Source organism: Artibeus jamaicensis, unplaced genomic scaffold (genome assembly GCF_021234435.1).
Source record: "Artibeus jamaicensis isolate MK-2021 breed Jamaican fruit bat unplaced genomic scaffold, CSHL_Jam_final contig_402, whole genome shotgun sequence".
In the NCBI taxonomy this organism is placed as follows: domain Eukaryota; kingdom Metazoa; phylum Chordata; class Mammalia; order Chiroptera; family Phyllostomidae; genus Artibeus; species Artibeus jamaicensis.
This window is the reverse complement of record NW_026521818.1, coordinates 7,077,478-7,102,317: the sequence shown is the minus strand read 5'-3', so window position 1 is coordinate 7,102,317 and position 24,840 is coordinate 7,077,478. Positions and strand designations below refer to the sequence as shown.

The following is a 24,840-nucleotide window of genomic DNA, read 5'->3' as shown; positions in this document are numbered from 1 at the left end:
TGATGGCCCTGCCTCGTAACTGTTCTGACGTGTCTTCTAACAGACGGGCATGGGCTATCTTGCTTGGATCACCTGGTCCTTCAAGCATCAGTCTCTTCTGTTTAAGTGTAAAGTGTGGATAAAGGCTCCCACTGCTTTTCCTGTACCCATGACATCAGGGGGAGGATCTATAGCAAATCTTTCTATCAGAGTCACAGCTGACTGCCTCACAATCCAGGGGACAGAAGGCTGCTGGTCACAGTGTGGGATGTCAGCCTCCTCATGGAGGAAGTCCAAGCAAGGTCAGGGCCGGGGCTGTCTGTGGACTCGGCGTGCCATTAAATTGTTTTGTGAACACTGGTTTCGAAGCCTTTGGAAGCAGTGGGCAGGTGTGAGGGGATAAGGACTCTGTTCGGGTGCTGCTTTTGGTTTATGGGATGCTCTGCAGATGTGCACAGAATGCTCTGCAGGGCTGTGCACTGAGGCTGCCTCCTGTGCACAGGGCCCAGCCCACAGCCCGACTCCAGCAAGGTGAAGCTGTTTCTGGGCTTGCTAGCAGAACGTCTGTTGCACTAAGTTCCCCGTCATTCCATGGGAGCACAAGTGTTTCTCTTCTTACGTTTCCTTTTCCTTATTTAGTATCCATTTCTTAAACACTGGCTTCAGATACTCCTCACTCTGTTTTTATAAGTTAGCTGAGCTCATATTTGACCTGAGTAGAAGGCATGGCCTTGCAGTCAGGCAGACATTTTGACTCCTGGCTCTATCACCGACTGACCTTGGATGTGCTCTGGGCCACAGTTACCTCATGCTTATGAGAATATCAATAGCACCCTCCTTGAAGGGCCATTGTGATGATTAAATGAGATGATGTGTCTATAGTTCTTTGTACATGACATTCAGGTTAAACGTTGGTTGGCATCTTTGTAGCACATCCCTCTGAAAAGTGTGCACCCTTAGTCTCGATTTCCCCCTTTTCCTTTGCTATTGGGTGGTTTGTAATGCATCTGTACTTAATGATTATGAAAAGTAAAGCCTTCAGCCTCATGAGCACACGTACCTTTCTTAGGGTAAGTTTTGCAGCCGTACCCCCTGCAGTCACTGTGGCTTTCCTTGGACACTAACTTCAGAGTGCATGCATTCTGTGGCAGAATTGTGCTTCCACGTTTCTTGGTCACCTGTTTCATGATGCTAGAATAATTGAAATCTTTACTGCCTCCTTTTAAAAAATATATACATTTATTTTTAGAGGAGGAAGGAGGGAGAAAGAAAGGGTGAGAAACATGGACATGAGAGAGCATCATGGATCAGTTGCCTCTTGAACGCACCCCGACCAGGGACTGATCCCGCAACTCAGGCATGCGCCTCTCCGGGAAACAAACTAGCAGCCTTTCACTTTGTGGAATAAACAGTGAGATGGACGTAGTTTGTCAGCTTGCCCTTGTCTTTTCATGAAGTTTGACAGTATCCCATCACGGCAGCGACAGATTTATAATGGAAAATGGGGCGTCCAGGACCAACCACAGGTTTGCATGTAATGTGGACAGGCCGGCTCTGATGTCAGCGGTACCTGTCATTTCAACTCCCCCCCGAGGCCCCCACCTTCCTCATTCTAAATAATGCATGGCTCCCTTCACAGCCCCTTTTTGAGACCCTAGGAGTAAGAGTCTCGTTTATGGCTTGGTTTACTTCTCCCTACTGTCCCATTTCCAGGATGATAATGGAGTCATGCTTGAGCAGGGCCACATACCGGATGTGGTTAGTCTCTGTCCTTCAGTTTGGTCTGCGTGTGCACCAGAACCATAAGGATCCTGGCCTTGTAACGTGGTTCACGTTTGTGATAACTTAACTTTTGTGGAAAGAGTTCATTTGGTTTTTCTGTTTGGGCCACGGGTGAGCATGTTTGCTTTTGTTAGTGTGCTTAATCACAACATTCTCTACTAGACTAAATGATACTTAGAGGTTGTTTGGAGTTGCTGAGTGTCCGTTACCATACCAGCGATGACATCTGTGCAGCCAGCTTAGACTCCGAATGGTGTTAGCACCGAAACGGTGTTCAAGGACGATGTGTCACTGTGAAATGTGACTACACACACAAGTGGAACTTGTGTCTTTGCTACGGACATGGATGGCTGGGTACTCATCTATATTTAGAAATTGACACACTTCTGGTGTCTCGTTGGGGCCTCAGAGATTTTACCTCTGGGTTCAGGTGGTGCTGTTTCTGGGGAGTGCATGGTGCTTCTCAAGCCAGTCCTGTCTCCCTCTCTGTGCAAATGAGCCATCTGTCCTACACGGACTGCAGTCTAGCTGTGGCATTAGACTTGGACCTGCCCTGAGGAGACCCCCAGAGCCCCCAAGACTCCCCTGTCTGAGCCCCTATATACCTTGGGGTTCTCTGATCTTCACAACATCCCAGTCCATTGAGGGTGCTCTAACCCAGTTATATAAGGAGAAAGTAAGTAAACTTGCCTTGATCACAGAGCCAGTGAGAGACGGTGCAGAAATGCAAGTCCTGGTGCGCCTGGGTCCAGAGCGCATGCTTAACCTCCTCATGAATACAAGCTCTCGTTGTCTTTCACACACACTGTCTCGAGACTTAAATGCAGTGCTGTTAAGTACAGACAGACTGAACCACACACAGCAAAGCTTTTCATGCCCATGATATTGTCAGATTGGGTTTTTGTTTTGCTTTTTTAATTTTTAAAATATGAGAACACTGAAGGAAGCAATCTAATTTTAGCAGGGAGAGCTTGGGGTCAGCTTGTGGCAGGAGATTATATTGTGACCTTGAAGTAGGAGTAGAAAGGTGTGGCGCGAATACACTCAGGCATGGTCACATCAGCAGTGGGAAGAGTGGAAGGCTGTTAGTGCCGGGACAGACGAGGCATGTAGGGAAGGCGACGAGGAGTGAAGAAGCTGCGATGCCTGTGGAATGGCTGTTTGGGGCCAGATGGCGAGGGGCCTCGATACAGCCTCAATCCCATAGACACTTCTCAGCACTCCTCTAGAGCAGGGGTTCTCAGCGTCAGCATTTTGGACAGGTAATTCTCTCCTGTGCGAGGTGCGGGTCCAGCAGCATCCCTAGTCTCTGCCCCCACCTGCTCCTCCTCCCCTGGTGAAAACCAGAAGCGTCTCCAGACATTGCCCAGTGTTCCTCTGGGAACACTGTTGCTCCTGGTTGAGAACTGCTGCCCTCAAAGCTAAATCGGAAACTGCCTCCCTCGGCAAGCAGAGCGCAGCCCGGGGTAACCCTTGAGAGGGTGCATAGCTTGAAAGTTCTTCAACATTTCCGAGCAAATAGAGGTTTTCTCTTAAAAGTGCATATGTGTTTTACTTTGTTCCCTAATATATGCATGTTGGTCTTAAATGTTAAAACATTTTAAGTTACTTTTAAATCACATAAAAGTGTTGCTCCAGGGCAGGCGTTACAGAGTTAAATGCCAGGCAGGACAGGTCCAGTCAGCCGGGAGGCTGAGCTGGTTTTGGTTTTGTCTCAATGTTCGTTACGGATGGTGGGGGCCAAGGCGGAAAAGCTGGTCTCACCTCTGGTCCGTGGTCACCGTGCTGATGCAGGCCCTGGCTGTCAGAGTTCAGGTCCTTTAAAGCAATCTGGAGACATTTCCATGTTAAATTCATTCATATTAAAAATATACTCAGTTGAGAGACTAAACTAAACACAGTGCATCCGTATGGTCCGTTAATAAACCACCACCACCTGCTGCCCCCAGTCTCATACACTGTGGCTCCAGGTGCCTTCTGGCATGCAGTCTGGCGCCTGCACTCCAGGGCCACTGAGCCGGGGATGCTGCCCGGATGTGGTTGGGTCACTGGTAAGCTTGGGCAGATCGACTGCAGCACTGGTGTGGGTACTGCCCTGGAGATCCGGGACCCCTACCCAGCTCCAGCAGCAGCAACTCCATTCAGTCCTGCTTACTGCATTTGTTCACCCCCCACCCTGCCCCCCACTTAACAAATAAAACCTTTCTCATATTACCTGTTTTCAAATTTCAGGGTCCTGGTGCCTGTCAACTGAGTGCACACTTGTTTGCTCTCCCTTCTCAAAACAAGGAGTCCGGAAATGAGCTAGTCTGACCAGTGTGGGGCGGGGAGGAATTGCCTCCTTCATTCCCCACGCAGCCTGTGCTGCGACCCCTGAGACTGTAAGGCCCCGGGGTGGCCACAGGCCTGCGTAGTTGCCCGTGAACTCAGTGCGAACTAGAATCCCTAAATCTCTTTTATACGGCCTGCCACTAAGCTGTATTTCTCTCCTGCACTCGCAGTAAATTATTTTAGCTTGAAAATGGTGGCGACTCGAGTGACTGGAGTTTGTAAAGGCGTCTGTCCCTTGCAGTGGGCCTAGATTGCTACCGAGTTCTTAAATGTGTTTGTTTTCAAAATAAGTTTTGTCTTTTTTACCTCTCTGTCAGCTGTCAGTTCTTGCTGTTGTCTTCTAGCCTTTTAATTTGCTGCTTCCAATCTTTCATGAGTTTGGGGGTCGTGTGTCTGGGAGTTTTAGAATTGCATAACCAGGATTTTTAGAATTTCAAACAAGGTAGACTCTTTTTATGGGTCAAGTATGTGAGCACAGGTAGGTTGTTGGTATCTCCTTTGCTGGTTAGAGCCATTTATTTTTTTCCTCAGTTTTCAGGTCTGTAGAAGCATTTTTTTTCCTTCTAGGACTTCTAGCTTAAGTAAAATTTGCACAGAATAGCCCTGTTACCACTCGTACAGCCACCCTTCCTCATCTCCTCACGTCCCTGGTTGGTTGCCTGGGTGATGAGAGCCTCCTCGTTGTGGAGATACCTTCTTAGGTAGTCAGGATCTGAACTTGGAGGCATTCAACCTCTCACGCCCACTCTCCCCTCACAGAGGCACGGTTTCACACAGGGCATGGTTGACGGCCTTCTGTGGCCTGACATGTATTCCGTGCCTTTAGACCAGGTCTCGCACAGTAACTGGGTTTGCGCATTATCAGATCTCTCCCACGGGTGCCTTTGCCGCCCTCCTCTCTTATCCCTTTCAGTGAAAAATCACAGGAAATGAGATTTGGATTTGAGGACAGATAAAGAACCTCAGAGTAATTTTTTCCTTTTCTTTCTCTCAATACAGTGCATGTCAGTGAGTCCTTTATATAAAGCAAAGATCGTCTGCCTGTCTGGTTCAGAGTATGATTCTAGAATCGGAGATGTGAAGTCGAAGCTATCAGCTGTCTCTCATACCTTTATCTGTCAGTGAAATCCGAAGACTTTACACGGAAGCCGTGTGTTCTGCAGTTTCAGACATACGCACTTGACTTAACCCTGTCCGTTTCTCCTCTTTGAATTTTCAATGAAAGCGAGCTGGGCCGGCCTCTCTTCCTGTGGGATCATAGAAACTGAAGTGCCACAGAGGACAGCACGTGCTGCTCCACAAATTAGCCAAATAAGATTTCACAAGTTGCTCTAACTTTTCCTCCAACATCTTTCTAACCAGTCCAAATAGAAGACTTTGGTTACATCTGGTAATTAGGGAAAACCCTTTGAGCTTGTGGGAGGGTGGGTAGCAGAGAGTTAGAAGCTGGTGGTGTAGAGCTTTCACTCTTACACAGAAACAGCTTTGGGGTGAGGGCCGGAGCTGTGCCGTTGTGCTCTGCCCAAGTATAATGTTATCCAAATTCATCTCAACAAATGCAGGGCGCTGATAAGCAGGGAGGCAAACTCGAAAGAGCAAACTCTAATGTTAAGAAACGACAGATTGTTGGAACACCACTAAAAATTAAATGCTGTAGATGGGGTGAAGACGGGTGTTAGCATCTGCATCTGTTCTACTTACCAGCTTTGTGACTTTGCAGAGGTGCTGTAACCTCTGAGGGCTTCGGTTTGCACACTGAAAAACTGAATTGGGAAGATCCAAGGGGGTGGGGCAGAACACAGGAGGGAGGAAGCAGAGCAGCAGGGGAGTGAAAGGAGCTAAGTGAAAGCTAGTTCTTGACTCCCTCCCTCCCTTCTCCCAGAGCCTTTTCCCAGACGGAACATACGGGAATTCTGAAGTCATTCCTCTCTAGTTTCCAGATCATTCACATCCCTCTTGATGGTCCAGTTTCCCGGTGGAGCTCTTGGAATGGGGTTTCTGCATCTGCACACTTTTGCAGATGTCAGTGTAGCTCTGGGGATGGGTAGACTGCAGCCCTGCTCTGTGCTGGAAGCAGGAGTCCTGTTAATGCAGCTGAGGCTGGATTATCCACTGGGGAAGCTAATGCGGTGCCCTGTCAGGCTTATCTGGAGCCGAAACCCTGGAGGAGGCAGATGTCTGCGGGGAGGGAGGTTGCTGTCTATGTGATTGTGATGTTTTAATCGGGTCATAATCATACCCCCTTCTTTCTTAAATAGAAAGGAAAGAATATTTATAAGAGTAATTTTATGGGCTTTCTCCAAACTGTTACCTAAAAAAAGAAAAGACATATTTGAAAAGAGTTCTATATTAAAAACATTGAAATTTAGGGAAACAGTATAAAGGAAAAACCTGTCAGTTTTTCTGTCTAGCCCCCCTCCCCCGCCACACACTCCCCACTTAAACTTTTCAAACCTCTCTTCAGGGTAACGCAGAGCCTCTGTCCCAGGAGAGTAAGGGCCCTGCCTTCTGACCGCTAGAGCAGCCACCAGCCTTTTAAATCAGTGACTGTAGGGAACAGGCAGGGCGGTGAGAGATCCAGGGCCCTGGCTGCCTAGGGCCTTTCTTCAGGCAGTGAGGCACCCAGTGTAAACCACGTGATGCTCTCACTTGCACTCTTCGTCCACCTGACACCTCCCCTCATTTCTTATCCTTTCTACCTGTTGACATGCTACCTCCAGGCTCAGCCCAAATGCCCATGCTCCAATGAAATCTTCCTAAATCACCTCCAGTAGGAACTGCCTGGAGCTCTCCTGCTGACCTGGGCGCACTATTGGGACTTCCTCTGTGGTCCTTCTCCCAAGCTCTGTAACAGCACGTTACTGGACATGCCCCTTCCGTGTCAACTCCTCACTGGATGAACACACAAGGGGTGCCAGCTGTGTGCTGGGCATTGTCCGAAGACCTGGAAATAGGTAAAGCGAGGTGCTCACCATCGTATACAGGGACTGGCATGTGAATACAAACCCCGTGTTGTCTATATTAGATAGTGAAGGGAGGTATCAAGTGCTTTAATAGTTTTATGTGTATCCGTATGGCTTTTTGAGTTCTTACCTTTGAAGTAGGGGAGTGTCTTTATCAGTCTTTACTCCTACACCTAACAGAATGCCTGCCACCGGCAGGTTCTCAGGATGCGTATATTGAGTGAATCACCCATCATCTAGCTAACAAACATGACGTGTGCCCGATTGATGGCACCATAACCGTGGCTTCGGCTTGAGTGCTCTAATGGGAGACCATGAAGCTGTGGAAGGCGGAACAGAGCACCTGTCACATAAGACCCAGCAAATGCTGACAGAGTGAAGAGATTATGTGTAAGGTGGACAAGGCAGTTTATTCCTTCCTCGCCTATAAAAAACCTCCTTAAAAGCATTTTGGTTGAGGGGATGTCCACTGACGTAGAAACTGAATTGGCAGGGAGGGAGGGAGCCAGGCGCAGAAGAGGTCGTTACCTTGTAAGCACACAAGGATGCTGCCAGCAGAATGCACTGAGCTGACATGGAAAACAGTGTGTCTCTGCCTTGTAACTGCATCAGGGCCTCGGGCTGGGTGGTTAGGAAGGAACAGGTGACACTGATGAACCACAGCTGACAGGGAAGTCTTGTGGAAAACACCTACCTGCCTGGCGGCTGTTGTAAGTGCTGGGCCCCGCAGGGCTCAGAATCTGTGGTGCAGCTGCAGTCACAGGTCACTGGACTCCAGCACAGAGACCAGGAGGTTGCTTCAGTGTCTTTTTTTTTAATGTGATTTTGGTTTTGTGGCTGTGACTTTTATGTGTGAAGAAGGGAACTACCCAAGTGGATGATCTTCATTTTTGTGTTAGGTTTGCTTTTTGTTTGATATTGTAAACCTAACACCTCACATTTGTCAACTTGTTCCTATTTCCATTCATTCACACACTTCCTCTCTTTGCATCCTCTGAGGTGAGGGATGGGGCGTTGTTATTCCCATTCTGTAGCTGAGGCCCAGAGAACAAAGTCAAATTTGACCCCGGTCTTCTTTTTTTTTAATTTAAAAAAAAAAAGACTTTATTTATTTATTTATTTATTTATTTATTTATTTATAGAAATAGGGGAAGGGAGGGAGAAGGAGAGAGAGAAACATCAATATGCAAGAGACACACCAATCGATTGCCTCTCGCACACTAACAACTGGGAACCCGGCCCATAACCCAGGCTTGTGCCCTGTCTGGGAATGGAACCTGCAACCTCTTGGTTCTTAGGCTGGCACTCAAACCACTGAGCCACACCAGCCAGGGCTCACCCCACTTTTTGAAGGCAATGAAGGCCATTGTGCATTTTCTCTCAGTTATATTCCATGTGATAGTTATAGATACGAGGTATTGTGTTTTCACTGAATGTTAATCAGTTTTGTCTTTGGAGTTCACGTGTGCTGTCGTTTATTTTCTTAAATATTGATGTCAACAATTACAAACATGAGAAAAGCCAAGCCAATTTTTTGAGTCCAAATGAAAGTATAGCTCATCAGAGCCCATTTGTAAATCTTTTTTTTTTTTAAAGATTTTATTTATCTTTAGAGGGGAAAGGAAGGAGAGAGGGAGAGAAACATCAATGTGTGGTTGCCTTTCATGCATCCCCTGCTGGGAATTGGCCTGCAGGGAACTGGTCTGCAACCCAAGCATGTGCTCTGACTGGGAATCGAACCGCGATTGTCTGGTTCACAGGCCCGTGCTCAATCCACTGAGCTACACCAGCCAGGGCTCCCATTCGTAAATCTTATCAGGCCATTTCAGGGCTGGTTGTGGTATCCTGATGAATAGTGCTGGTCTAAAAATTGTCTAGAGTGGTCTTACAGAGGCCCCGGTGTATCCAGGCATATTCTGTTAGCAGCAGACCCAGGAAAACTGCTTCTTGGGAATCAAAGCTTCCCATCAAAATCTATCTTTAGGACTTACTTAAATTGGGCAACTATCTAAATCAGGGGTGTCAAACTCATTTTTACCAGGGGCCACATAAGCCTCAAGGTTGGTTTCAAAGGGCCAAAATAATTTTAAAACTGTATAAATGTAACTACTTCTTAACTGTGAAGGAGTTGAAATTACATTCAGCCCTTTGAAGTCAACCACAAGGCTGATGTGGCCCCCGGTGACAATGAGTTTGACACCCCTGGTCTAAACTGTCCGCTTTGTGTGGTTTAAACTAAGTTGTATTTAATGCTGTTACTTATTCTTATAGGCATTTATTGGTCTCAGTAGTAAGACTTGATACTTAGAGGGATGCAGGCAGGTTTTCAGGGCACTGCTCTATTAAGTTAATCAGTTTGGCAAGTTGAAGCCTTGGCTTTTCAAAATTAGAGGTGACTTATTCAGGGTCACTTTATTTTTTTTTATTGTATTTTTCCATTACCATGTATCTCCCTTACAAACCCCTCCCCTCAATCACCACACTGGTGCCCATGTCCATGAGTCCTTTCCCCTTTTTGCTCCATCCGTCCACCCTCTAACGTGTGTCCCCCCCCCCCCACCGTCACTAGCTGTCAACCTGCTTCTTTGAGTCTGTTTCCCTTTGGCTTGTTAGTTCAGTTCATTAGATTTTGCATCTCTGGTGATGAGTGATGTTGAGCATTTCATTCGGCCAATAGACATATGAAATGATGGCCATTTCATACGTCTATCGGCCATCTGTGTGTCCTCTTTGGAGAAGTGTCTGTTCTAGGTCCTTTGCCCATTTTTTTGTGGGTCATTTGTGTTTTTGGTGATGAGTTTTGAAAGTTCTGTGTAAATTTTACCCCATATTAGATGTACCGGCGAATATGTTCTCCCCTTCTGTGGGTTGTCTTTTTATTTTGTTGATGTTTTCCTTTGCTGTGTAAAAACTTTTCAGTTTGATATAGTCCCATTTATTTATTTTTTCTTTTGTTTCCCTTGCCTGGGAAGATGTATAAGATAAATTAATGCTACAAGCAATGCCCAAGATTTTGTTCCTTATGTTTTCTTATATGGTTTTTATGGTTTGGGGTCTAATATTTAAGTCTTTAAATCCATTTTGAATTTATTCTTTTGTGTAGTATAAAAAGGTGGTCTAGTTTTATTTTTCTGCACATACATGTCTGGTTTTCTCAACACCATTTATTGAATGGACTGTCTTTAGCCCATTGTGTGTGCTCGCTTCCTCGGTCAAACGTTTGACTTTGAAGGTGCGGGTTTATTTCTGGGCTCTCTTTCCGTTCCATTGACTTATGTGTCTGTTTTCAAGACAGTACCATGCTGTTTTGATTACTGTGGATTTATAGTTTGATATTAGGTAGTGTGACTCCCACTTTGTTCTTTTTCAGGATTATTGTTGCTATTCAGGGCTTTTCGTGGTTCAGTGTAAATTTTTGAAAAATTTGTTCTAGTTCTGGGAAATACGTCACTGGAATCTTGATAGGAATTGCTTTGAATATATGATTGCTCTAAGTAGTATGGACATTCAGTGATGTTTTTCCTGTCCGTGAACATGGTATGCGCTTCCACTCATTTGTATATTCTTTCTATCTTCAGTGCCTTATAATTTTCTGAGTACAGGTCTTTATATCTTTGGTTAAGTTTATTCCTAGGTATTTTATTCTTCTTGAAGCAGTTGTGAATGAGATTGTTTTCTTGGTTTCCCCTTCTGTTAGTTTATTATTGGCATATCAAAATGTAACTAATTTGGGGGTGTTAATTTTGTATCCTGCTAGTTTTCTGAATTCATTTATTAGTTCTAGTAGTTTCTTGGTGGAATCTTTAGGGTTCTCCTCCTTTTTTTAAAGCAAGCCCTTTAACATTTGCTGTAGTACTGGTTTGGTGTTAACAAAGTCCTTTAGCTTTTCCTTGTCTGGGAAACTCTTTATTTCTGCTTTTATTTTAAATGGTAGTCTTGCTGGGCAAAGCAGCCTTGGCTGTGGGTCCTTGCTTTCAAGACCCACACTTTCGATATTTCAAGTCAATCCTTCTGGCCCAAAGTGTTTCTGTTGAGAAACCAGATAACAGTTTAATTGGAGCTCCCATGTAGGACTACCTGCTTTTCTCTTGTGGCTTTTAGGATTCTCTCCATGTCTTTAAGCTTCGCCATTTTAATTATGATGTGTTTTGATGTAGGCCTCTTTGGGTCCATCTTGTTTGGGACTCTCTGTGTTTTCTGGAGTTGTGTGTCTTTTTCCTTCACCAGAGTAGGGAGGTTTCAGCTATTATTACTTAAAATAGGTTCTTGATCCCTTGCCCCCTCTCTTCTCCTTCTGGTATTCCCAATATGCTGAAGTTGTTATGCTTCATATTGTCCCGAAGATTTCATAATTTCTCCTCTTTTTTATTTTTTATTTTTTTTAAATTTTTTTATTGATTATGCTGTTACAGTTGTTCTATTCCCCCTTTCATTCCCCTCCACCGTACCCCCACATCCCCACCATTCCCCCCCTTTAGTTTATGACCATGTGTCTCAAGTCCTTTAGGTTCTGTATTTCCCATACTATTCTTGCCCCCCCCATCTATTTTCTATCTACTGTCTATGCTACTTATTTTCTGTACCTTCTCCCCCCTTCCCCTCCTCCCACTCCCCTGTTGCTAACCCTCCCTGAGATCTTCATTTCTATGTTTCTGCTCCTGATCTAGCTATCCTTTTAGTTTGCTTTTGTTTTAGGTGTGGTTGTTAATAACTGTGAGTTTGCTGTCCTTTCACTGTTCATGTTTTTTATCTTCTTTTTCTTAGATAAGTCCCTTTAACATTTCATTATAATAAGGGCTTGGTGATGATGAACTCCTTGAATTTGATCTTATCTGAGAAGCACCTTATCTGTCCTTCCATTCTAAATGAAAGTTTTGCTGGATAGAGCAATCTTGGTTGTAGGTCTTTGGATTTCATGACTTGGAATACCTCTTTTACAGGCCCCTTCTTGCCTGTAAGATCTCTTTTGAGAAATCTGCTGAAAGTCTGATGGGGACTCCTTTGTAGTTGACTGTCCCCTTATCTCTTGCTGCTTCTAGGATTCTCTCCTTCATTTTAATCTTGGCTAATGTAATTATGATGTGCCTTGGTGTGTTCCTTCTTGGGTCCAACTTTTTTGGTACTCTCTGAGCTTCCTGGATTTCTTGGAAGTCTATTTCCTTTGCCATCTTGGGGAAATTCTCCTTTATTATTTGTTCAAATAATTTTTCCACTGGTGGCTGTGCCTTTCCCCCTTCTGGTACCCCTATAATTCGGATGTTGCAGCGTTTAAAGATGTCCTGGAGGTTCCTAAGATTCTCCTCATTTCTTTGAATTCTTGTTTCTTCCTGGCTCTTTTCTGTTTTGCCATTTTTTGCTTCCTTCTGGTCCTCTCCCTTGATTTGAGTCCCAGTTTCCTTTTCATTGCTATTGGTATCTTTTGCAATTCAGCATTCATTTCAATTAGTTTCGCTTTCATATGTTTCTCTAATTTGTCGGTATAGTCAACCAGTTCTGTAAGGATCCTGATAACCAGTGTTTTAAACTGTGCGTCTGAGAGACTGTGCTATTTCTTCATCGCTTAGGTCTATCGGTTCTGGGGCTCTGAGAACTTGTCGACATTTTTGGTCTGTTCTGGCCCTTTAAGTGAGCGGAGCGTGCCTTGGACTCCCAGGTCGCTGGGTTGTGACGCTGTGTGTGGGGGCGTGGTCAGAGCGGGAGCAATGGCGTTGCCCTCTACTCCGCTAGCCCAGACCGCTTCCAGTCACTCCCACGCCTGTCCGATTGGCATTGCGCGAGCCTGCTGCCCCACGCCGCTTCCCTTCTCGCTGGCTTCTCCGCACTTGCGCGCGACCGACCGACCGCTCCCTGTGCCTCGGATCAGCCGCTGTCTGGTGATCGTGCCTCGGCTGCCTGCGTGCCGCCACCGCCCGGGTTTTTTCTGTGCAACCTGCTCACCAGCCGCTGGCCTCGCTCCTCGTACCGGTCCGGCTGAAGTATCTAGTTGTTTTGACGACTTCGTATTGTTCAATTTTCCGTGTGGCTGTGTTTTGCTGTTGCTAATATTTAGTTGTTCTTAGATTTGGTTGTGCACAGAGGCGAGGTGCGTCCTCCATATACGTCTCCATCTTGGCGGAATTTCCCGGTCTTTTTTTGTGGTGTTGGTGGGGGTCCTTCGAAAATATTATTTTTTGTTGTGTACTTTTTCCTGTTTTCTCCTCTTTTTTAAAAAAAAGTTCTTTTTTTCTTTTTGTCACTCTGCCCGGGTGTTTATTTCCTACCTTGTCTTCTAATATGCTGATTCAGTCCTGTGCTTCATCTAACTTACTTATTCCTTCTAGTGTATTATTTATTTCATATATTAACATTCTTTATTTTTGACTGGTCCTTTTTTATGGTTTCTATGGGTTTTTCTTTTCATGCTGTTGACTATCCGTATAATCATTACTGTAAATTGTCTCTCTGATAAATTGCTTGCCTTTATTTCCTTTAGTACTTCTTCTAGAGAATGCTTTTATTCTTTCATCTGGGGCATGGTTTTTTTGTCTCCCATTTTGACTGCTTCTTTATGTTTGTTTCTATGTATTTGGTAGATCTCCAAGGACTCCGGTTCAGAACTATGTCAGACACTGCCTGTGACTGACCCTGGGCAACCTCTTAAAATGTGGATTGGAGTTATCTCCAGTCAGCAGCTTGTGGCTCCCTCTGCTGTGCCTGGGTGTGTGCAGAAAGAACCAGGCTGCACAATGAAGCCAGCTTTTACCAGCACTGTGCCTGGGGGTGGAGGGTCAACTAAAGTCTCAGAGCTCCCAGAGATTTGCCTTTGCTGCTAGACTTAATCACTGAGATAGCCTCCAGCTGTACTCAGCAGCCTGACTTAAGCTCCTCCACAGGATGGGGCAAGAGGGATTCCTGATGAGGGGGCTATTGCTTACCCTCAGGCTGACTGCCCGTGAAGGGGAGTGTTCTTCCTAAGAAAGAAGTCTTCCCCAGTATGGGGAATGACTCAGCCCAGGGATCCTGGTGGCTGTTCCTTCAGTTCTCTCCCCAAAGCCACCAGCCCCAGACTCTCCACATGAATCTCTAGTGCACTCTGCCCTCCTTCTGCCAGACCCCAGAGTGAGTGTCTGCAAATGACATTTCGTGTGTTACCCTTTAAGAGGCCCTCTGCATCTGTAGCCTCTCTCCCTGGCAGACAGAAACCCTGCTGCTTTTCACGGCCAAGTGTTATTTGGGTTCCTTTCCCAGTTCTGGTGCTCTGTGCTGGGGAGCCTTATCTGAGGTTTAGACCTCCCACTTCTTAGGGGGAAAGCCCAGCCGCTAAAATACTCCTCCAGAATTTCAGCTGCCATCTGTGGGAGCCCAGCCCGCCCTCTCGCACCCCTGCACTCCCTGCCGGTCTGGTTGTGGTGAAGTGGTTCCTTCTGTCTGTCCTCGGTTGTAAGGCTTCTCTCCAGCCAGTGTTCTATTGGTTATTCAGGGTGATTTTTCTTTAATTTAGTTTGGTTCTGGGAGGTTTGTGTAGCTTCCACTTCCTCCTCTGCCATCTTGGGTCATCTCAGGATCACTTTAGATTCAATTACAAACAGGGTTAACGATGGCTTGCAAAGTAGGGTGCTGAATGGAGGATAGGCCAAACATAAATGACTGTACGTATTATATTTTTTCTGGTTAGAAAAGTAACTTATACTCATCATTAAAATACAGGAAGTCAGAAAAATACTAAAGCCAAAATTACCTAAAGTCTTGCATCCAGATATATTGACCATTAGTGTTTTAATATTTTCTATGGCATATATAAAAATGTGTTTTCTATACTGCTGAAATCCTAACATATGTAGGAATATATATTCATTTTGGGCCAGAAGGAATAGCATAAGCATTTTTCATGTCAGTAATAGGAATTCTCGTGAAGAAGCTGATCGGGGGCCACCCTGTTACCTGAGAGTTGAAGAAGACAGAGCTTCAAACTCGAATATCCTCCTTTTTACTCCCATCTCCCCAGTGGAGCCTGAACAGAGTTGAAAGCAGAGGGTTGAAGAGAAGGAAATTGCTAGTCCTGCCTGTGAGGGGGTAACAAGTATGCAAGCAGGTTCTCGATGCAGTATATTTCGTACATCTGAGTCACACCAGATTTATTTTTCTTCATTAGAGTTCTGGTCCTGCAGCACTGTACCGAAAACTTGAAATGTTTAAGGTTATTAAATTGAAAGTACAGGAGACAGGATGGAATTGAAGAGGAACTAGAAGGAAGCCCCAAAGACACAGGTGTTAGGAAAGAGAAAATGGCAAATTCAGAAACAGGTGTGGGATAAGCAGAAGCTAGTGAAGAAATAGTGCTGGTGAGGACAGTGTGACGAGCTATATTTCTCCTAAAATTGGGGGAGGAGGGTGCCAGGCTACTGTATTCATTCTCTGTACAAGTCCTGTTTGACTACATTTCTTGGGTTTTAGTAGAAATATCTAGGAAATATTTAGCTTGTCATATGAAGCAGTTTCGCCAGGTAATTCAGAACCGTGACTTACGTATGCATAACAGTAGCTTAAGTGAACCTCACCCAAAGCCCTTGGCGTGGGACAACTTTGGATTGGGTGCTGACTGTGCTAAAGCATTTGACTCTCTCAGTACCTATGGGCACTGAAGTCACTGGCGAGGCTGAGAGTGGACCCCACCCGGTGTGCCTGGGCCCCCACCAATACTGCCAGGCCTTGGCCTTGACACTTTTCAGTGTGAGTTATAAATAGGTGGCATGTCCTTGTAAAAGGCACCTGGTTGCTAACTGGATCGTTGAATTTTATAGCAAAATCCTACTGAATTCGCCTGTATCCTTTTGTCTTGTAGAGAACTTGTATATGAGTAATTAAAGGGAAAGATACTCACATTTTAATAGAAATCAATTCAGTTGTCTTAATTTAATGAAATCCTACCACCTTCTGTTTTTAAAGGATCCAAACACAGCCACAGTGGGAACCAAACAACCTTGAGCCAGTTTGGGGGCAGGGTCTCCTTTGGATCCCCGCTGCCAGGAAAGCAGAGACAGGCACTGGGAACACTAGCAGTGCCTGAAGTAGCTCGTGTCACCGACAGCCACTGTGCTCTGTGCTGGCCTCTCACAGAGTCTGAGAAGACAAATGTTCCCCGTTCTGGGCTGCAAATGGATTAAAGCCGTGTTGATCCTCATCTGTCAGAACAATTAACAGTAGTAAAATACTTGCCCCACTTAAAGCAGATGGAAGGAGGGGAGGACGCTGCTCTGCAGGACTGTTCATAAGATTAATGTTGCCGTGTGGACAGCAGAGCCCTGGATTTATTTTCTGAACATTACGGGGATTTACAGGGATGTCAGTTACTGCTGAAAGCACGGGCTGTGTTCTTAAAGGGTCTCTGTAGGGTACCAAGTAAGGCAGGGAAGATGCGGGGGCGGAGGGGGATGGTGCATGAGATGTACAGCATTTTTAGCAGCAAAGTAGGACTTGTTGACCATTTTTTCCTGTTCTTATGTTTAAGCTCTGCTGAATTCAAGGCTTAACAGTAATCTGGCTTCTGAGAGAATGTATAAATATTGTTATAAATATTTTTGGTAAGATAAATGACAGAAATGGGACTTTGCTGACATGAGACTGCAGCTCGGTGTTAGCGGGGAAACACCACGTCCCCTTTGCCCTCCGAGCAGGATCTGTGCTACGAGCGCAGGAGGAAAGGAAACAACATGTTAATTAAGAACAAGAGATTTAGGAGGGTTTTATTATTCTTTGACAGTGGAAGTAGAATGGGAAAATTGTTGAGGTTAGCAGAAGGGTGATAGAAGATGACAGTTGTGTCAGAAGTAGTATTTACAGGAGTGCTGAATCAAATTTTAATTATGGGAAGCTTACCAAGGAAGGAATCGGGCTGTTGGCAGAAGCTGACTGGCCCTCCAAGGACCAGAACTGGGGGTGAGGGAGTGGTGGTATTGAGTAACCACTTGTCTTGTCACAGGTGTAGATTCTATTCTTCCTTCGCATGTGCTCCTCAAAATGTCCTTCATAAATTTTCTGTCCTGAAAGCTACTTCTCCCCATGTTTGTTCTTCCTCTTATCTTCTACTTATAACAGATATATGTATCTGTCATAAGCATTGTTTGTAAGTACTGCGTAGAAACTACTTAAATTTATTTATTTTTATTTTATTTTAATTTTTTTAATGGTATGTTATTGAGTATGCTGTCATAGCTGTCCTGATTCTCCCCCCTTTGCCCTGCCCCACCCAACACCCCCAGTCCCCCAGGCAGTCCCCACCATTGTTCTTGTCCAAAGGTCATGTGTGTAAGTTCTTCGGCTTCTCCATTTCCTGTACTTCACTTTACATCCCCATGGCTATTCTGTCACCACCTATTTGTACTTCTTAATCCCCTCACCCCTTCACCCATTCTCCCCCACTGCCCTCCCATCTGGCAGTCATCAGAGTGCTCTCGGTATCCATGATTCTGTCTGTTTTTCTTGTTTGTTTAGTTTGTTTTTTAGATTCGATTGTTGATAGGTTTGTATTTATTGCCATTCTATTGTTCATAGGTTTGATCGTCTTTTTCTTTTTTTTTAATTTATTTTTTATTGATTATGCTGTTACAGTTGTTCTATTCCCCCCCTTCATTCCCCTCCACCTTACCTTCCCGTCCCCACCATTACCCCCCCTTTAGTTTATGACCATGTGTCTCAAGTTCTTTAGATTCTGTATTTCCCATACTATTCTTGCCCCCCCCATCTATTTTCTATCTACTGTCTATGCTACTTATTTTCTGTACCTTCTCTCCCCTTCTCCTCCTCCCACTCCCCTATTGCTAACCCTCCTTGAGATCTTCATTTCTATGTTTCCACTCCTGATCTAGCTGTCCTTTTAGTTTGCTTTTGTTTTAGGTGTGGTTGTTGATAACTGTGAGTTTGTTGTCCTTTCACTGTTCATGTTTTTTTAACTTCTTTTTCTTAGATAAGTCCTTTTAACATTTCATATGATAAGGGCTTGGTGATGATGAACTCCTTTGCTTTGACCTTATCTGAGAAGCACTTTATCTGTCCTTCCATTCTAAATGAAAGTTTTGCTGGATAGAGCAATCTTGGTTGTAGGTCTTTGGATTTCATGACTTGGAATACCTCTTTCCAGCCCCTTCTTGCCTGTAAGGTCTCTTTTGAGAAATCCACTGACAGTCTGATGGGAAGTCCTTTGTAGGTGACTGTCCCCTTATCTCTTGCTGCTTCTAGGATTCTCTCCTTCATTTTAATCTTGGCTAATGTAATGATGATGTGCCTTGGTGTGTTCCTTCTTGGGTCCAACTTCTTTGGGACTCTCTGAGCTTCCTGGATTTCCTGGAAGTCTATTTCCTTTGCCAGATTGGGGAAGTTCTCTTTTATTATTTGTTCAGATAAGTTTTCCACTGGTGGCTGTTCCTTTCCCCCTTCTGGTACCCCTAAATTTGGATGTTGGAGCGTTTAAAGATGTCCTGGAGGTTCCTAAGATTCTCCTCATTTTTTTTTGAATTCTTGCTTCTTGACTCTTTTCTGTTTGGCCATTATTTGCTTTCTTCTGGTCCACTCCATTGATTTGAGTCCCAGTTTCCTTTTCATCGCTATTGGTTTCCTGTGCAATTCCCTTCATTTAAATTAGTTTCACCCTCATATGTTTGTCTAATTTGTGGCTATAATCAACCAGTCTTTGAGGATCCTGATGACCAGTGTTTTAAACTGTGTGTCTGAGAGTTTTGCTATTTCTTCATCGCTTAGATTTATAGGCTCTGGGGCTTTTGAGATCTTCTTGAGCCATTTTTGGTCTGTTTGCGCCGTCAAGTATGAGGAGCGGAGCCTTGGACTCCCAGGTCACTGGGTTGTGATGTTGTATGTGGAGGCGGGGTCAGAGTGGGGAAATGGCAGCCCCCTCTGCTGTTTCTCACACCGCTGGGTGAAGAGCGGAGCCTTAGGTTGTTCACCGGGGCAGGACCACTTAGGTCACTGGATTATGATGCTGTATGTGGAGGCGGGGTCAGAGCGGGGAAATGGCAGCGCCTTCTGCTGCTGTTTGCCACTGGGGCTGCTGGCTCTTATCCAATCGCCCACTCTCTCACTTGTCTATCCACACACGAATGCGCGACCAGTCAACCCACAGCCCTGCTCCCTCGCTGTTTTCCTGCAATTGCTTGCTGAGTTGCCCACCAGGTCCATCCCTGCGCCTGGATTCTGCACGCCTGAGTCCGTCCGACCGAGTTTTCCTGTGCAGCCCCGCTCTGCCAGCTGCTGGCTTCGCCCCTCTTACCGGTCAGGCTGAAGAATTTGTTGTTAACAGACTTCTGAAAAGTTCAATTTTCTGTGTTCTGGCTGTGTTTTCTGTTGCTATTATTTAGTGTCTCTAAACTTGGTTGTGTGAGGAAGCATGGCTTCTCCACCGATGCCTCCATCTTGGCGGAAGATGATCGTTTTTTTCTTAAATAAGTACCTTTAACATTTTGTATAGTCATTGTTTGGTGATGCTGAACTCCTTTAGTTTTTTGTCTGGGAAGCTCTTTATTGGCCCGATTCTAAATGATAGCTTTGCTGGGTAAAGTAATGTTGTTGTAGGTCCTTGCTTTTCATGACTTTGAATATTTCTTGCCAATCCCTTCTAGCCTGCAGAGCTTCTTTTGAGAAATTAGGGGACAGTATTATGGGAATGCCCCTGTAGGAAACTAACTACTTTTCCTTCTTTTTTTTTTTTTAAGATTTTATTTATTTATCTTGAGAGGGGAAGGAAAGGAGAGTGGGAGAGAAATATCAATGTGTGGTTGCCTTTTATGCATTCCCTGCTGGGAACTGGCCTGCAACCCAGGCATGTGCCCTGACTGGGAATTGAACCGTGATCCTCTGATTCACAGGCCCATGCTCAATCCACTGAGCTACACCAGCCAGGGCTGGAAACTAACTACTTTTCTCTTGCTGCTTTTAAGAGTCACTCTTTATCTTTAATCTTTCACATTTTAATCATGATGTGTCTTGGAGTGGGCCCCGTTGCATCCATCTTTTGGGGGACTGTCTGTGCTTCCTGGCCTTGCATGTCTATTTTCTTCACCATATTGGGGAGGTTTTTTTCATTATTTTTTCAAATAGATTGCCAATTTCTTGTTCTTTCTCTTCTTATTCTGGCACCCCTGTTATGCGAAAGTCAGACCTCTTGAAGTTGTCCCAGAGGCTGCTTATACTGTCCTCAATTTTCAGGGTTCTTTTTTCTTCTTGTTCTGATTGGTTGTTTTTGCCTCCTTATTTCCAAGTCATTGATTTGAACCTCAGCTTCATCCACTGTACTGTTGTTTTCCTGTAAATTTTTTATTTCAATTAGTGTACCCTTTGTTTCTAACTGGATCTTTTTTATGCTCCCGAGGTCCTCACTAAGCTCCTTGAGCATCCTTATAACAGTGCTTTGAACTCTACATCTGATAGGTTGCTTATCTCCATTTCATTTAGCTCTTTTGATAGAGTTTTGATCTGTGCTTTCATTTGGGCCATGTTTGTCTCCCAGTTTTGACACCCTCCCTGTGTTTGTTTCTATATATTAGGTAGAGCTATTTTGACCTGTGTCTGGTGGTGTGGTCTAATGTAGTAGGTGTTCTGTAGGGTTCCTGTGGCACAGCCTCCCCTATCACTCAAGCTGGGTACTTGAGGTGCACCCTTAGTGTGGTCCGAGTACATTGCTCCTCTTGTAGGTGAGGCTTGGTTGCTGTTGGTATAGATCAATGGGAGGGATTTACCCAGGCCAGTCAGCTGCAAAACTGGCTGTGACCACTGACCACTAAGCTCAGCCCTCTGTGGAGGATCAGCTGTGCAGGGGCAGGGTGGGGGTGCTCCAACAGGGTCTGTAGTTGTCCACTGGCTGTGCTGACCCTGGGGGTTTCCCGGGTGGTGTACAGACCAAGGTCAACCCCTATTTGTGTTTTGCCCAGGGCCACCCTGCGTGAGCTATAAAACAACATGAGATGGCTGCTACTTGTGTTGGGCTTGGTGATCCCCAGGTGAAGCCAAGCTGTGTATTTAGGCTGGCTGGCTGCCAGGGGGATTCACTGAGGCCAGCTATTGCTTATTGCTTGTTTGATAGGATTTAGGAAGTTGTGAAGCATGAGCCAAGAACAGCCATTCTATTGAAAAGCAGCTTGGGTGGGCCCATAAGTTGGGTGGGGCAGAGACTCTGGGAATCTCAAGGCGGGTCAAACAGTGTTAGCCACATTGACGGAGTCTCAGAGATGGTACTAGCTTGTGGGCTCTGTGATGGGAGGCTTAGAAAAGGAACAATGGACTCTGCTTTCCTTGATGCTAGACACTTGAATTCCTCCCTTTATGCCACTGGCACCTTTCAAGCTGCTTGCTACCCAAGTGTACTGGAGCTCAGAGGGAGTGACTCCGAGTAGGTGAGTCCATGTCTGGGTTCTTTAAAAGCAACTGCTTGGGGCTCCAGAAATTTCTTCCACCAACTCAATTTCTACTGCTTTTTGTAGCCAGAAGTTGTAGGGATTGATCTTCTGGCACTGGAATCCTGTGGCTTGGTGTGGACCTGGGATACCTCACTCTGAAGCTGTCCCTCCCAAATTTTTATCCCACACATGGGTGAGAATTTTGGTCCCACACATGGGTGAGGGACCAACCCATTCCATATCCGTGCCCCTCCTACCAGTCTGGATGGATGTGGTGTCTTTAATTCTGTAGTTGTCACACTTCCATTCAACTCATTTTCTGACGAGTGAAGGTTGTTCTATAATTTAGGTGTAAGCTTGATGTGGTTGTGTGAAGAGGCGAGCCATGTGTACCATCTTGACCAGAAGTCCCTAAATTATGATTAATAAAATTATAATGCATTTATTTGATGACATTCACTTAGTCATTAAAATTATGCATATGAGGAATATGTAGCCACTTGAGAAAATCTATGGAGAATAACACTGATTTAGCAACCTATGTATGTTCTGATTATAGCTATTCAAAGAAAAATGGGGGAAGGGGGATGGATGGAGGTGGAACCGGGGTATGAGGGAGACACATGGTAATGAAAAATACAATGTGAAAGAAAAGAATGTTATTTAGGTGAGACCTATCCATAGCCTATCCTGGGGAGGGCTCTAGAGAATAAACTGCAGTGCAGAACTTGAAACACCTTAAAACAAGAGAAAAAGAAAGAAAAAATTTATGGATAAAAATTGGAGAGGACTATGGAGAAATCTAATAGCTGTTACAATTGTGACTTTTTTGGTGTAATTTCTTCATATAAAGTGGTTTTAAGGCAAAATATACTTAATGTTGACATTGTTTTTCATCTTAAACAAACTTACATAATTGATTTGAATGCTTCCTTTTGTTTTTAGATCGTGTGACTGAGAGTCATTGCCTGGACTGTCTGGCTCTAGGTTTTCTGTCCTTGTACACCTCAGAGGCTTTATGGTTTCCTGCCACTGCTGAAAGTCCATGTTGTGTAATTGTGCAAATCATACAATGACCTTCAACTCCTGGCTTAGCATTTCTGTAGTTCCCCTTGCCCTATACAGAAGGATTGCTTAGTGTTAATCGTTAACACATATGTATTCAGTACTTACATTGTGGCAGGCACATTGCTGGGTGCTGTAAAACACTCAGACATACTTCCTTTCCTCAAGGGATTTACAGACATGGTGCTGGAGACCCAGGAAACAGAGCCATGAGTACTTTGCTAGATGCTGTCGGAGGAATGAGAAAAGGTACATGGGAGCAGTGTCCACCAGGGTCAAGAAGTCTTTTTAGAGGTCATCTGAGTGACCTGTGGAGTTCAGTGGCATGGGTGGGGGCAGCGGGGGGGGGGGTGGTGGTCATGATTTATCTGGAGAACTGCAATTGGTTCAGCTTAGCAGAGATGACAGCTTTGGGTAGGGGAAGAGTTGTTAGGCCCCATTAAGGAATTTGGACTCTGCCAGAGGGTAGAGTCTATTTAGTGGCTTTTGAGAGGTTTTTGTTTATTTTTAGTTACCTTTCAGGAGAGAAAGTGATATAAGCAGACCTGTACTTGAGATGGCTGGTACTGGCTTTAGAGAACAGTTCGGAGAGAAGTCTTGAGGCAGGAAAACCAGTTAAAATACTATTGTTGCAATTCAGGTGGGCAGTGGTACCTGAGCTAGAATAATGATGGCATGGATGGGGAGGAGTGGACAGTTTCCACAAAGGTTGATGAGGTAAGATTAACAGAAATTAATGATAAGACTGAGGATTAGGGGGGAAAGACTCAAAAAGGATCTTGGAGTCTCTGGCTTAGGCAAGTGGGCATGTGGAACTGGGCTCTTGGCCCTTACTTGTTCCTGTGGTTGAAGCTGGCAGTGAAGCTGTCTAGCAGATGTGTGGCGGGTTGGCTGGCAAGGGAAAAAGGCAGGCTGAGTTTAGAGTATGTTGAGTGTGTCCCTCTGGGTACAGAGGTCTGGTTAGGCAGCCACGCATATCGGTCTTGAGTACAAGGGAGCTGTCACCGATGGCTGTTGGATTTGAGATTAGTGTTATACTTCTGTGTGGGAGACACTTGCTAGAGCTTCAGTAGTAAATGTGTTTACCCTGAGAGTTCTGCTGGCAACAGTAAGTCTTTAGAATTCCAAATACCAGCACACAGCTGCAGAAAGTCACTTTTCAGATTGAAGGGTTTACTAGCTCTTGTGCTCAGGGCACGTGTCCTCTCTGTTCCGCAGCTGCTGGTGCTGAGCTTGCAATGAAATCCTTAGGAGCCTAGCCTGATCCCTGTGTTACAACTTCATTGTTGTAATCCCCCTTACTCCTATGTGGTGTTTTAATGTACAAGAAAAGGGAATTTAGGAATTATTTCTCAGGAAGAAACCCAAAGGCAAAGCCCATTATAACAAACTTACCTATTATAACAAACATTTTGTTGAGAGCTGGAGGAAATATCTCTTAAATTTTTGAACAGTTACTTGAACTTGACTTTTTTTATAATAGTAAAATCAGCTCCTAGCAAATCAGCACAGGGGATGGCTGTACAGACTCGAGAGAAAGTGCTTTGCTCCTGCCGGATGGGAGTAGGTCTAGGGATGGGCGGGGAAATGGGAGTATGGAAGGCAGCGGTTTTCAAACTTTTAAAAAGCTATTCACCTAAAAAGCTATACCCATGGTGACCCCAACACACTGAATTTATATCTAGATTTGTTTATGCATCATGACCTACAGGTTGAAAATATTTATGAAAAGTACCATAGGGATGGTTGACTGGGGACCATTTTATTTCTTCCTCAGAGTTAACTGCATTTCAGAGTATATTATAAGGAATATCATGTTTTTGGTTTTTAATTTATCCCCCGGCGTACTCCACAGAAAATCTGTAATCACATACGAATTTCATAGAGCCTCCTAAATATCTTCCTGAGCAAGTCAAACAAAGCTTTCAAAAGTCAGATGAATGATGGCGGCTGTGGCATCATCTGTGCTTATGCGTCACTGCCTCCCTGCAGTGTGAGTGGCTAATCCAACACGAACTCCAGTAACCTGATTTGCATTTTCTCTGTCAGATGTGCCACTCTGTGAATAGCTAAATTAACTTAGTCTTCCTGGAATATGCCCAAATGTTGAGAATCATTTAGGACCTTTCAAAACCATTTGGTCTATTAGCTCTGTCTTGAGATAAGCGGAATAAATAAGTCCCTGGAATCAAAGGAAAACTAATTGTAGCACCTCTTTCCAGCTTTGACTCATCAAAGCTTGACTGCCTCAAGTATGTTCTAATGGGGCTCATTATTTTGTCAGTTCTACATTTGGTAATTCAGATATCATTTTACATTTGCATCGTTAATACCCATTT

The 24,840-nt window shown here is 44.8% G+C and overlaps 1 protein-coding gene across 8 annotated transcripts in view; it reads left to right on the top strand.

The window, feature by feature from the left end:
- MCC (MCC regulator of WNT signaling pathway) overlaps positions 1-24,840 on the top strand; it is a 417,242-nt gene that overhangs the window by 261,749 nt on the left and 130,653 nt on the right. The window contains exon 1 of one of the 8 annotated variants that reach the window (XM_053665304.1): positions 23,095-23,218. The exons of the other annotated variants lie outside the window; for them this stretch is intronic. Coding sequence (XP_053521279.1) covers positions 23,177-23,218 — 42 coding nt within the window. The 5' untranslated portion in view covers positions 23,095-23,176. Of the gene's footprint in view, positions 1-23,094; positions 23,219-24,840 lie in introns of those variants that run through there. 8 annotated transcript variants of the gene reach the window in all.